Raw genomic sequence first — 13298 nt, forward strand, 5'->3', positions numbered from 1 at the left:
CTCTTGCCTCCAGCCTGATCTTGGAGCCTCGCTTGGGAAGACAAGTAACATCTTCTACTCAACCATGAACATTCTCATACCTAGTCATACCTTTCATATCTCATGGATTCTGAACTCCTGTAGATCATCATCCAAAACCCATCCTCCAATGCCCACAACCCTATTCCTCATTCTTATCTCCCTCAATCTTCTTACCTCAAATCTTCAACCAAACTCCACTCAGTCCTTCCACTGTGGCCTCAGGAATACTTGTTGCATAAGCAAATACTTTCCTTCATCTTAAATCTTTTTTCTCACTCTTTTACTCTACTAGTTATTACTAAAAATCAGGCTCTCTGGCTAGCCTTTCCAGTACTGGCTTCACCTTCACTCATTTTCCTTGGCTCTTTGAGGCAAGGGAACTGGAATACTCCTTGCTACCCATGGCCACTTCCAGAGTCCTCTAGTCCTTTTATCACTCTCTTTCTTTGAGGATCATGCTATTCATATCTTCCACCCAAATCAAAATCCTGGTAGCTATTTGAAAGTGTAGATGACAGAAGGGGGCAATCTGCTGGAGAAGTTGAAATAGAATGGGATTGCTGGTACAAGTGGAGGTGTTAGCCTTGGTAAGAGCATGTCATGTTGTGAGCAGAATTCCAAAATCATCTTAACTGACAATAATCTATTGGCTTTTTACTTTTCCCCTCTATATTCCCTTACAAAACCCTACTCTTTGTCCCCATCACAACCCTTCCATTATCAGCCTGGTCATCTCACCTGACTTAGCCATTCTCAGCTTGACCCCTTTGTGAACCAATTCAACCTTACTGTTCTTCCCTCTCTTGAATCCCTACCACCCCCATCATATCACCTATTATGTCCAGGCAGCTTTTGGTTTTACAATTATGCTGCTGACTGAAGATGGAGAAAATCATTTAACTGTTCTGATTGGGTCTACTACAAATTCATTTACAACCTAAACTAAGCCATCACTGTTAGTAGATAATCTTCCCGAACCCCCCTTTTCAACTCATTATCACTTTCTCCACAATAGCTCTCCAAAACCTTGTAATCCCTCCTCAAACCTTCCCATTGTCTCACTCTCCCTAAACTCTGTCAGCTGAGAACTGTCTCCTATTTTACAGAAAAAAATTGAAATCCTTTGCTTTGTGATCCCTCTTCTTTATCTCCTGTCATTCAGATGCCTTCTATCACCAGCTCCTCCTTCATTCCTATCTCACAGGATAAAGGGCCTTTTCTCCTTAGCAAATTACCCTTTTTAATTGCTTAAACAATCTCATTCCATCCCATCTCCTCCCAACAGATTACCTATCCCTTGTATCATCCTCACTCCACTTTATTTTCTCTCTCCCTGACTCCTATTTTTTTTCCCCAACTGGCTATAAACATGCCCATGTCTTTCCCATCCTGAAAAAAAAAATCTCCTTTGATCCTATCATCCTATATTTCTTCTGTCCTTTGTAGATAAACTTTTCCAAAAACATTCTCTATTATCACTATTATCACTCTACTTTCTCTCATTCTCTTCTTTACCCTTTGTAATCTAGTTTCTGATCTTATCATTCCAGAACTGCCCTCTCCAAAGTTATTAATGTTTTCTTAGTTGAAAAATCCAGAGGCTTTTTTAAATCCTTGTTCTCCTTGACTTCTCTGAAGCCTTTGACATTATTACTCACTCTCTCCTTGATACTTTCTTCTTCTAGGTTTTCAGATCACCACTCTCTCTTAGTTCTCCTCATGTGGATCTTGACTGCTCCTTCTCTTGTCTCCTTTGCTAGATCCTCTTCCAGATCATCCCCTCTAATTGAAGGTGTCCCTCAGCATTCTGTCCTATCCTCTCTTCTCTATTCCTTTTATACTACCTTGCTTGGTGTCTTCATCAGTTCCCATGGATTTAAGACCATCTCCATGCTGATGATTTTCAAATCGATCTATCCTACCTCAAACTCTCTGCTGACCTACAATTTCATATCTTTAGCTGCCTTTCAGATACTTCAAACTGGATATTCAGTAAACATCTTAAATTCAATATGTTCAAAAGAGAACTCATCTTTTTCCCTAACTCCTCTACTCCCAAATACACACCTTCCCTATTACTGTAGGGGAAACATCATCCTCCCAGTTCTTCCCGTTCATAACCCAAGAATCAGAGTGGATTCCTCACTATCTCGTGCCCCCCCTTCCCCATTTTCAAGCTGTTGCCAAGGTCTGTTAATAAACAAGACTTTGAGTCTTTAACTCTGCCTCTACTCAAGGATATGAATATGTTACTGAGAAAAATTTAAAATACATTAACTTTTCAATAGATGGATCATATAATAAAAAATGACACATTTCAAAGTGTGGACACCTTTGTTTAAACAAATTACTACATTTGCCATAAGTATAATCAATTAATTCAATCCTGTAGACCATATATTTTTGTAAACATGTAAGAGATAGGATTGAATGTGCACTCAACCCAAAATAAACCCTACATATTTTTTTGAGGCAGAATGACAGTCAAAATCCAAAAAAATCACAGCATTCTAGGCAGTTGGACTATATCTAATAAAATAGAATTTAATAGAGATAAATGTTGTCACATTTAAATTCAAGAAATCAACTTCACAAGGACAAGACAGGGAAGCAGGGCTATGTAGCAGCTCAGCTGAAAAAGATCTAAAGATTTTGATGGACTGAAAGCTCAACATGAATCAGTGGCTGGGTAGAGGTGGGATAAAAATTACTAAAGTATTTAAAAGACTGTCTTGTGAGAGATTATCAAGTTTGATTCTTTGGCCTCAAAGGGCAAAACTAGAGGCAATGTGTGAAAGTTGCAGAGGTAAGCCTAAACTTAACAAAAGGAAATATTTCCCTATAGTCTGAGCTAACTCCCCCTTACTGGATGTATTCAAACAAATGCTAGAATACTCTTGGTACCTCATGTTTATATGGTTATGTTCTTTTCCCAATGCTTTCACATATGTCAAACATGGTCTGATGAAAGCCAAAATGGAAATTTAGGATTTCAAAATTGGTTGGAAAGATTTTGCTAAGAAAATAAATGATATTCTACCAAAAAGAGTGAAATAGTAAAAGAAGAATTTTTAAAAGCCTAGTACCATACTGAAAAGGCAAAAATGACAAACAATATGAACAGAACTTCTTATATCTCTTCATCATCTTAAACATTCCTAACTTTTATAGCAGATTTTATAACATCATTTGATAGGCTTATAAATTGTATTTAATATTACCTTTACTCTGGTGCATGTAAAAGAACTATTTTCTACCATAATATACTTAAATAAATACCTATGGCAGAATGAAACTGACCAATTGATTTAGTGCATAAGGTTTTTGAAATGTACAAATAAGGGTCTAAATGTTATTTCTGACTATTTGTATTACATTTATTACTTGCCCCTATAAAAAATTATGCCATGAGTCTGAATAATTCATTAAAGGGACTATATACTGAGACACTAAATGACTATGGTCCATTTAAGGGGAGAGAACATTAGACGAATGAAATCCAAGATCTTTGAAGTATTGAAACAAAGGTTCTGTGAGTTCCTACATATTTCTGAGACTCTTTACAACTTCCCAGTTCCAATACACTACTTGGAATCCTCAAATGTTAAAATTTTATCTGGAGCCTCAACCAATATAACACCTCCTCCTTCTCACCTTCTTTGTATGTACTGATTTTCTTCAACAAATTTTGAGCTCCTTGAGGGCAGGCACTGCCTTATGCTTTTCTTTGTATCCCCAGCATTTAGTACAGTACTTTGCACATAGTAGATCCTTAATAACTATTTATTGGCTCTGACTCTGCTCCTCCCCCCCCCCCTTTCTCTCTAAACAAAAGGCGCATGAAGCTAAAAACAAGACAGCATTAAAAAGAGTAAGATCACAATAATAGGGTCTCTGCATTTAGTCACAAAATGGGTCTTCTTTTCCAATGCCTTTAGAAGAGTAATCCTTAAATTACCCTTTAATTTCTTTGCTTCAATGCAATGATCTAAGACAATCCTGAAAGATTTGTGATGGGGAATACTATCCAGCTCCAGAGAAATAACTGTTGGAGTTGGATGGATGTGGATCAAAGCAGACTATCTTTCACATCAGTGTATTTAGAATTTTATTTGGGGGTTTTGGTTTTGTATGAGTGTGCTCTTACAACAGTGACCAATATGGAAGTATATTTTGCATGATACAATAAATAAAATTTAAAAAAATTCTCTGCTTCCCCTCCAAACACCACAAGAGGAAAATATCATTTTAGACTCACAACCATGGTAGTAAAACTTTGGACCCAATGCAATTTGCCTTTAGTTTCTTTTCCTTCAGTCTCAAAGAGACAGGCTAAAGATGATAATGCTTTGGAGAGGGCTTCTGCTAAGGCTCCAGCCAGACCATCCTACGGAATCTTTGCCTAGGTTGTCCCAGGATCTCAAGGCCCAGCTGCTGGCATCTAACTTTCCCAGGGCTCAGCTCTGATTCTTTGCTAGTCCTCTCTGCCCAACTGCTCTCCTCAAATTTGACACTACCTAGGTGCTGAGGGCACTTCTACTTTACTGCTCTGCTCTTCTTTTAAGTCAGGCTGCCTGCTTCTTCTTTCTTGGCTACTATTTCTGTTTCATATGGTTGCTCTCATATTCCTGATCCATATCCATTTGACACAATTTCATATTTAGTCATGTGGCAAAGGGATGTCTTCTATCAAGTGACTAGCAACTGCTCCCAGATCAAAAAGAGGCTCCCTGAAGCTATGGTGAACACCCATTTAAAAGTAGTAATAAACTCAGACCATATCAGAATTGTATGACCATTTTGCCTTTCATTTTTCATAATTTCACTCATTCTATGGGGGCATCTGTTTATAATAGTCTCTATATAAAAACATAATAACATTAAATATATAACATAAATAAATACAAATATGATATAAAATAAATACATAATAAATAAATATATGATGTTAAATGAATATATAATAATCTGTTAAATATTTAATATATAAAAATAGATATATAATACATAAAATAAATATTGAAGAAATCTATTGCATTATGAATGTAAAAGGAGAAGCAGCAGTGTTCATTTAAAATTTTAACAATTAATGCAAGGTTAAAAATAAAGGTATTCTATGGGAAAGTCAGGAAACCTTTGTTCTGTTAATATCCACTACAAATTATCTGAATGATGATGTGTAAGCCACTTAATTTTTATGGGCAAAAAAATAAGGATAGGCATGACAATACTAGAATTTCAGCAGACTGTGAGAGGGACACTTTTTAATTTTATATTTTTTAAAAATCTATGTTTTACCCATTCATACTTTCATGCCAAATGAGTATTGACTTTATAGTAAGTTGCAAGAGTTACTATGAAAATGCAGAGGCTCTACTGGACTATAATGGACTTGGCATAGATAATTGCTTGCTGGGGCCACAATGCCTTGCCCCAGGCCAACCTCATTGTCCTTATCTATAAAATAACTAGATAATTCTAAGTCCTTTTAAGTCTACATTCTGGGGTTCTATGTATTATATATAACCTAGTAAAAAAGCAGAACCCAAGTGAAGTTTGAAATAATTTAGCATTTCCACTTTAGGGGGACACATGAATTAATTTACTGAATTGAGTATTTCCGGTGTAGCAACTGCAGTATGCAAACACTGCAACAGAAGGACTTGTTTGAACTGGGTTTGCCTTAAAACTATATTGCCAATTTAAACAGAGTTTTCTTAGAAGGCTGTATTTTGCTGTTAATTAACACATTTAATCATCTTATTAGGGTTATTATGACAACTGAACTGATTAACACAGTCCAAAGAATATATTTTGCAGGATTCCAAAATGAATGGGTAAAAGAGAAGCATAGTCCTTCAAAGGAACATCATAAATTGAAAGGAAACACTATGGGGGAATTCTAGCCCAAAGAGCAATAACCTGCTTCAGTTTCCTAGGTTGGTGATGTAAAAGGACATTTTAAACACCACAAAAATCCTACTTGGGTTTTGAGGCAACACAAGTGCTCCATCTCCAAGCCAGTGAAGCGCAAGCTCTGGTGGGTCCTATTAGGCAGAAACCAATGACCAGTGCAGGCTAAGTGATGACCTCTGTGTTTTCCAAGGACCAGCCTCACTGTTCATAGATGTTCATCATCAGTCTGGTGACACCAGCATTTCTCTGCTACAACCACTTTCAAAACTCATCTGTGTCTGGAGAGGGTTACAGTCCAAATTGGCAGAAGGCGTCCAAATACTAATGGAATTATTGGCTCACTGAAGTGCTGGAGAAGGGATGTGGAAATGGTTGGGAGTGCCGCACCTCTACAGCCCTGCCTCTACAGCACTATTTGGTGGTCTGGCTCCATGAAAAGTATATTTTACCTGCTTTAAGAAATGAGTCTCAGCTTGTCTTGGAGGAGGATGGAAAGACAGCTCAAGAAAACATGAAAAAATATGAGAAATGAAGTTTAAGTAGTAGTTTTTCTTCCTCTTTCTAACTACTGATTTCGATCACTGTCTGTACAGCCTGGTCTAAGGGCAGAATTGGGCTTAAAAACTGCAGACAAGAAGACCTGAATTAAAAGTCAGTCTCAGTCACTTGCTTTGTGACCCTGGGCAAATCACTGACCCTCTGCCTTAGTTTTTATATCTGTAAAATGAGGATAATAATAATACCTATCTCTAAGTGTTGTTGTGAGAATAAAATAATATCTGTAAAGCAAATCTTGAAGTACTATATAATTTCAGGTCATCATTGTTATTAAAAGGTTTTAAAAAGTGGGTGTTACTGTATTTTTACATCTACATGGCACAATTCTGTTCTTACTTCCCCAGAATCTCCTCAAAAGGCTGGGTCATTTTCAAAGTTGCTTTTAAGCAGTATAAAGGCCACATCACAAACTCAATATGCTTCTGATCCACTCTCTTTCATAGAGAGAAAAATAGAAAACTTTTATCCTTTGAGTGAACTGGAAAATATGAGGGAAGCATGTGGCAACTGGAACATATAACCTAAATATGGAATATTTATTACTAAAGTTATATCCATTACTAAAGTAGATAGGATCAGATTAAAGATGAATACATACAGTCTACATACTACTTACAAGGATGAGGGCTGGGAGACAATTTCAAATCAACAGCTTTGAGAATTTAATCCTCTTGTAAATGATTAATAGTGTGACACACTTAATTGAAGTGAACATTGAACTACATCTTTCTCCTTCTGGAGTCAGCTTTTTCCCATGTCCCCTTCCCCCCATGTTAGAGATGTAGGTCTTTAATGTAGAATGAAGGAGAGAATATCTGAAACTGGATTCCTCCATTGGCAGCTGGGATTCATGAGCACCCACAACATTTACACTCTGAATCCAGCTCTAGGGAGGAAGAGAAACACATGTTGTGTCCACTAGAAGAACAGAAAACACTTTAGCCTTCTGGATACTTAGGCAAGATGCTCATTATTAAGTGCCTCATCATTTGTGTTTGAGATCTCACAATACACCAGAGGATCACAAAGTATCATTATATATTAATAAAGCCTTCCCTAAACTATTTTAAGAGATAGCAAATAGTAATAGTGGATACTCAATAGAAAAATATGGCCCTTTATAAATATTTTTAAATTTGGGAAGAATATTATGATAAGAATCTTCTGCAATTTCAGAAACTATGTCAAATAAATCTTTTAGCTACTATAATATATTTGACAGTTGACCAATATTCCTAATAGGTACCTTTAAGTGAAGTAAAATTTGTTATGCTCTCATAAACCAATTCACTAAAATGATATAAATAGGATGTTTTAAAATGTCTTCCAAGAGTCCTTTGTTAAGAATTTTTAAAAATACTCCTTTTATGACTATTGAATTTTCCTTACCTGGAATGTCATATAAAAAATCCCATAATTGTTCTAGTTCCATGTAATTGAGAAAAACCCTTCCAAGAGACTGAGGAGAAAGACTGCAATGGGAGAGCAACTTGAAGATTGCTTCTGTCAAACTAGGTTCGTGGTTAGGCATCTTTCCCAAATTAGGAACTTTTTCTTCATATTTTGATAAGGTTCCTTCTTGAAGAAAAAAAAAACAATCTATTAATATAATACCAATAAATATAATACCAAACTATTAACATAATACCAACATGATAAAGCTCTTATCAATGATATTGTACTAGATGATATGAAAATTAATCTGAATTACATTTGTTTAAAAATGTAAGAAATTGTTAGTATTGCTCAGATCAGTTCTCCATCTGGCTCAGTATTAGTCTCTGACATGGATGCCAGGAACCTTTTTTGTTTTGTTTTGTATTTGTGAAAAAGAATAGTTTTCCATAATGATTCTCTTTTAAAAAATGATGAATGTGTATGTAATACTCCCTTTTTCCCTTAGTGACTCTTTATAGATTTATCAATAACTATATATTTTGATGCTATTTATGAATAATTTCAGCCAGTATTACATATTGGTATAATGAATTCTTTAAATTTATCATCCATTTCTTTCACACTTCATGGAAAATATCTTTTTCCTAGAATTCTAAAATCTAATGTCTATCTTATCAATATCAGTTAAGATTTTTATAAACTTTGATATTATTTTTTGATTAAATGGGACTTTTACCAAACTGTCCACCTTTAGTATTTCTTCATCTTAATGATCATTTTGGTTACCAGATCCCCACTTCTTTTATGTGTTTCCTAAAATATGGGAACCACAGAACTTGGATTAAATTCCATCTCTGCCACTTGCTAATTGTCTGTTACTGTTACTATTGTCTGTTACTGTTACATCACCTTCTTAACCCTCATTTTCCTCTGTAAAATGAATGGGTTGCCTTGATGGCTTCTGAAGTCCCTTCCAAGTCTAAATCTACAATCCCATGATCCAAGGAACCTATATGTAGGATTATACTTATGGATGGCATATGCTTTTGAACAAAGACAAGATGATACCTTATACTTTGTTTTTCATCCTAAGAATTATCTGGAAAAGCATTAAACTTGAAGGTTGGAAGCAACTCCTTCCTCCCTCATTTTAGCCTTGATCCTTAACTGAGAATATGTCTTAATCAATCAGTCATTCATACGTCTTAGATTAAGTGCTCCAAAGCCTTTAAAAGGGAATGAAATTTGTAAGACTTGTTTGGATAGGCTGAAGAAACTTGGCTATGTCCCTGGTATTAACTACAAATTATTTAGAAAGTGGAACAAATGGGCAGTGGATTGAGTGCCAGGCCTAGAGATGGGAGGTCCAGGATTCAAATCTGACCTTAGATACTTCCTAGCTGTTTGATCCTGGGCAAGCCACTCAACCCCCATTGCCTAGCCCTTACCACTCTTCTGCTTGGAAGTGATATTTAGTTTTGATTCTAAGACTCTAAGATTCTAAGGAAAGGGTTTTTTTTTTTTTTAAAAAAGGGGAGCAAACATGGAACTCTAGCTAAAACATTGAAAAGGAATTTCTTGGGAGGTAAAGGAGATGCTTCAGCCTTAACCAGGTTCTTCCTCATTCCCTGATTTGACCAGAAGATTTTGCAAGCTTTGAAGGGTCTAGAGAAATTTAGACCAACCATCAGTATCCTAGACATAAGATCTCTTAACAGTGGGATTTGCATTGGTAGCCAAGGACAGATGGAGGTAAGTTAACCATGTACCCCATAATAAGAAAAAAGAAATTTCAGCAATCAGGGACTGATTCTCTATCATATGCTCACGATGCTTGAGCCCACTTTCCCCTAGACTCCATATGTATTTGTGAGAAAGTATTTTACAGACTTTGGAGTGGGTCTTTTGTATTATCCCTACTGTAAATACCTGATTCTAAAAATTACTTACAACTCACTGGCTAAATGATTCTTTACTCAAAATCTTTTGGGGGAGGAAAACTTATAGGAGCTTGAACATATGGCATTAGAGAATTACCCAGGATCCCTCAGGGGTACTCCTTGGATTCTGGAAGGGAGAAATATAGCCATAGGGATCCAATCATCAGTGGGAGTGGGAGTGGAGCTGGGATGAGAATTTTCAGAGTTAACATAAAGTTAATATAAATTATATAGAAGCTTCTTGATAATGGTCAGATTTGTGGTTAGGAATAAAGAGGCAGCTAAGTGGCACAATGATAGGAAAATGACTTAAACAGTTTTTTAAATCCTTTAAAAATTATTACAAGGCTAATAACAAGGCATTTATTTTCAATATCCACATTCATTAAAGTAAAAACAGCAAACATTTAAGTGACACAATTTAAGTCAGATTTTAAAAATTCTTTCAATAGTCATACATATGAAGTCATTTTAATAATATGCATGATTTTGAAACAAATCTGCTTCTTGGGATAAAAATGAGGGGTTGTTTCTCTTGAAAATATTTTTTAAATTATTTTGAAGACTTCTTCTAACAATAGAACTTACTTCAGAAAACTAATGGTAAAGCATACTACCTACCCTTTGGCAAAAAGTTGAGATGATGAAGGCACAGAATGAAACATGAATTGTCAGACATTGGGCTTTGTTTTTTAGTATTTACCAGTATTTTTAGTATTATCAAAGTGTGCTGATTTTCTTATACAAACATGTACATATCTGCAAGTTACTTTGTATATATATTTGTAATATATTTTGTATATAGGATTTGCATTATAGTTTAATGTAGAGTGAGTATGTAAATAGGTATAAAATGTAGATATTGTATATTTTGTGTAAATTTTGTACAGGTTTTGTAAATTTTGTATATTCTTGTATAGTTATGTAAATTTGAGTATGAATAGTTATACAAGTGAAAAATTTATATTTTATATTCTCTATATATTTATGAATTTGTACAGAAACTATTTTTCCACATATCTGTAAATATGTGCATAGTTAAAGGTTTCAAAGATAGGATTTTTAGGATGAAATACTTAGTTTTCAGTTTTATGTAGATAGTTTTGTTTTCTGTATTAGAATAAGGCATATCATAAGGAAAAGTTTTGTTTTCTCAATTGTTTCAACTAAGAGTTCTAAGATACATTTTGTAGAACCATTGTTAAGCAGATAGTTTTGCTTAATGTAAAAGCATATGCTTCATTGTATTATCTGTAACTTTATCTTTACAATTTTTTGTTACATTCTGTATGTTGAGTTTTGCTATTGTTACTGAAACTCTTGTGTTTGTTTTCTTATATGCAATAGCTTATTGTAAATCCCTTTTCCCCTAATTCCTTAGTGGGAGGTAGTTGGTAGAGAGGAATAGATAGATAAGGTTTAGATAAGAACTGTTTGTTGTGGGATTAGATAAGAAAAATTGAATGGGTTTAAAATAATGGGCATATGACAAATCTGTACACTCCGTCAGATGCTCAGAGAGCAGAATGTAGGAATATAAATAGGGATTAGCTAAAAGAAGAGAATTTTGATACAAGTCCTGGGAGAGGATTCTGGGAAGGAGAGAAGAATTCTATGAGTCTGAACTGACAATAACTGCCCTTACTTCCTTCTGGGATATCTACTGAACTGGAAGTAGGTTTGACTCTCTGTCTGGATTTCCACCAAGCTAGAGGAGGTTTTTCTCTGAGAGATTTTCCCTAGATAGTCAAAATTTTGTGGAGAAATTATTGACTTCTTTGTAGAGAATCTTTGTAGAGCACCTTTTCCCCTGAGTACAGATCATTTACCAGTGGTCCATCTGCCAGAAATCCTCTTGGGCTAAGGTAATTCAAAGTTTTCATCTGTGACTTTGGATTACTTAGTGCAGCCAAACCAAGGCTTTTCCCTTCCTTTCTTTTTGTTAATCACTAGTGGGCAGATCAGGTTAAGAGTCAGATAGTGTGGGTTTTTTGTTTGTTTGTTTGTTTGTTTTAGATAGAGCTGGGAGCTGAAGACAGGACTCAGAAAAGAAAAAGAAGGCTCTCCTTTCACAGAGGACTTAGAAGTTGGGTGGAGCTTAGTTTTTAAGAGTGTTAGGGTCTTACCTACCAATTTTCCTTACTCCCTTTATAAAATAAACTTTGTGTTTTACAAGGCAAGGGGTTTGTGCTTTATTGGCCCTGGGACATCGTAGGTGGGTTGTATCATCTCACATCCCTCTAGAACAGTTCCCTATTATATACTTTTGCTTGACTATACTTGTTACAAGGAGGGGCTTCATGGGATGGGAAAGGATTTAGAAGGTATTATTAGAGATAAGAAAGAAAAGATCAAGAAAATGTTTTAAAAGCACACACCAAAAAATAAAATCAGGATAGACAAACAAGCCAATTGTGTTACTTACATTTAATTATTTTTAATTTTATTCAATTTAATATACATTCTAAAAGAAAATTATATATCTTCATTTTTGTTCTTTGTATTCTGTTATATTAATATTTATGGAATTTCATTAAATTCAGTAAATATATATTGAATGCCTATTATGTATAAGATACTAGAGTAGGCACTAAAGAAAGTCCCAAAAGGCCCAAGATATGGTCCCTGCTGCCAAGAAGCTTAGCTTCTGGAAGAGGAGAAAAGGCATATACACAAATAATTAGATGTAACACTGGTACCCTATCCACAAAGCTTAAGCATAGGAGAAAAGGAATATGAGCAATTTAGGAAATAGGCCAAATTGAACTGGAGAAAGAGAGATTATAGAAATAGCAACCTTCAGAGGAGACCTTGTGCTCTTCCTTTCCCATTGCTTAACAGGATTTAAACCCTTAGGTCATTTTTGCTCAGTTGGGGAAAATCCTCTATCCACCAATCTATTGGTATAAAAAGAGGCAGAAACTCTTTTAAATGCATGAATACATCTAGGTGCATAGATAGGCTGTCTGAATGAAAGGTGAACACCAGATTCAGGCTGCCTGTAAAGCTTGACCTCTTTCATCAACAGCATCATCCTCAATAGATTGGAAGCTGATCCTCTGAGAGATTTTTGCCTTGAGTGGTTAAAGCCTCAGGGTGGATGCCTGGCTGGTTCCTGCTGGAGTGGCAATAGCTTCTGGGTTTGGGGTTTGTTGGCAGAGAGACAGAGACAGAGAAGTAAAAAGTACTTCAGCATTGATTGAGATTACTTCCTCTCAGGGGAATCTGAGAAAGTTTCATGGATATTTGAACTAGGTCTTGAAGAATTAGTAGTAATCAGAAAAGAGAAGCATGGAAGAAAGAAGGCGCAGGAAATAAAGGAAGCAGTGGGTCTACAAGGGAAAGGCAAATAATCTCAATTAGTGGGAGTTCAAGGTGCTTGGAGAGCAATGGAATATAAATTTGGAAGGATAGCTTAGGGTCAAACTGAAGGAGATACTAAATTTCCAACTAAGGAGGTTGGAC

At 35.5% G+C, this 13298-nt stretch overlaps 1 protein-coding gene across 5 annotated transcripts in view; it reads right to left on the reverse strand.

Moving 5' to 3' along the window:
- Positions 1 to 13298, reverse strand: part of KIAA0825 (KIAA0825 ortholog) — a 554607-nt gene that overhangs the window by 287126 nt on the left and 254183 nt on the right. For 4 of the 5 annotated variants that reach the window (XM_007487287.3, XM_007487288.3, XM_007487294.3 and 1 more), the window contains one exon: positions 7885 to 8073. In XM_007487287.3, coding sequence (XP_007487349.1) covers positions 7885 to 8073 — 189 coding nt within the window. The remainder of the gene's footprint in view (positions 1 to 7884; positions 8074 to 13298) is intronic. The other variant, XM_007487289.3, reaches the window with a different exon arrangement.

This window comes from Monodelphis domestica, chromosome 3 (assembly GCF_027887165.1).
Source record: "Monodelphis domestica isolate mMonDom1 chromosome 3, mMonDom1.pri, whole genome shotgun sequence".
In the NCBI taxonomy this organism is placed as follows: domain Eukaryota; kingdom Metazoa; phylum Chordata; class Mammalia; order Didelphimorphia; family Didelphidae; genus Monodelphis; species Monodelphis domestica.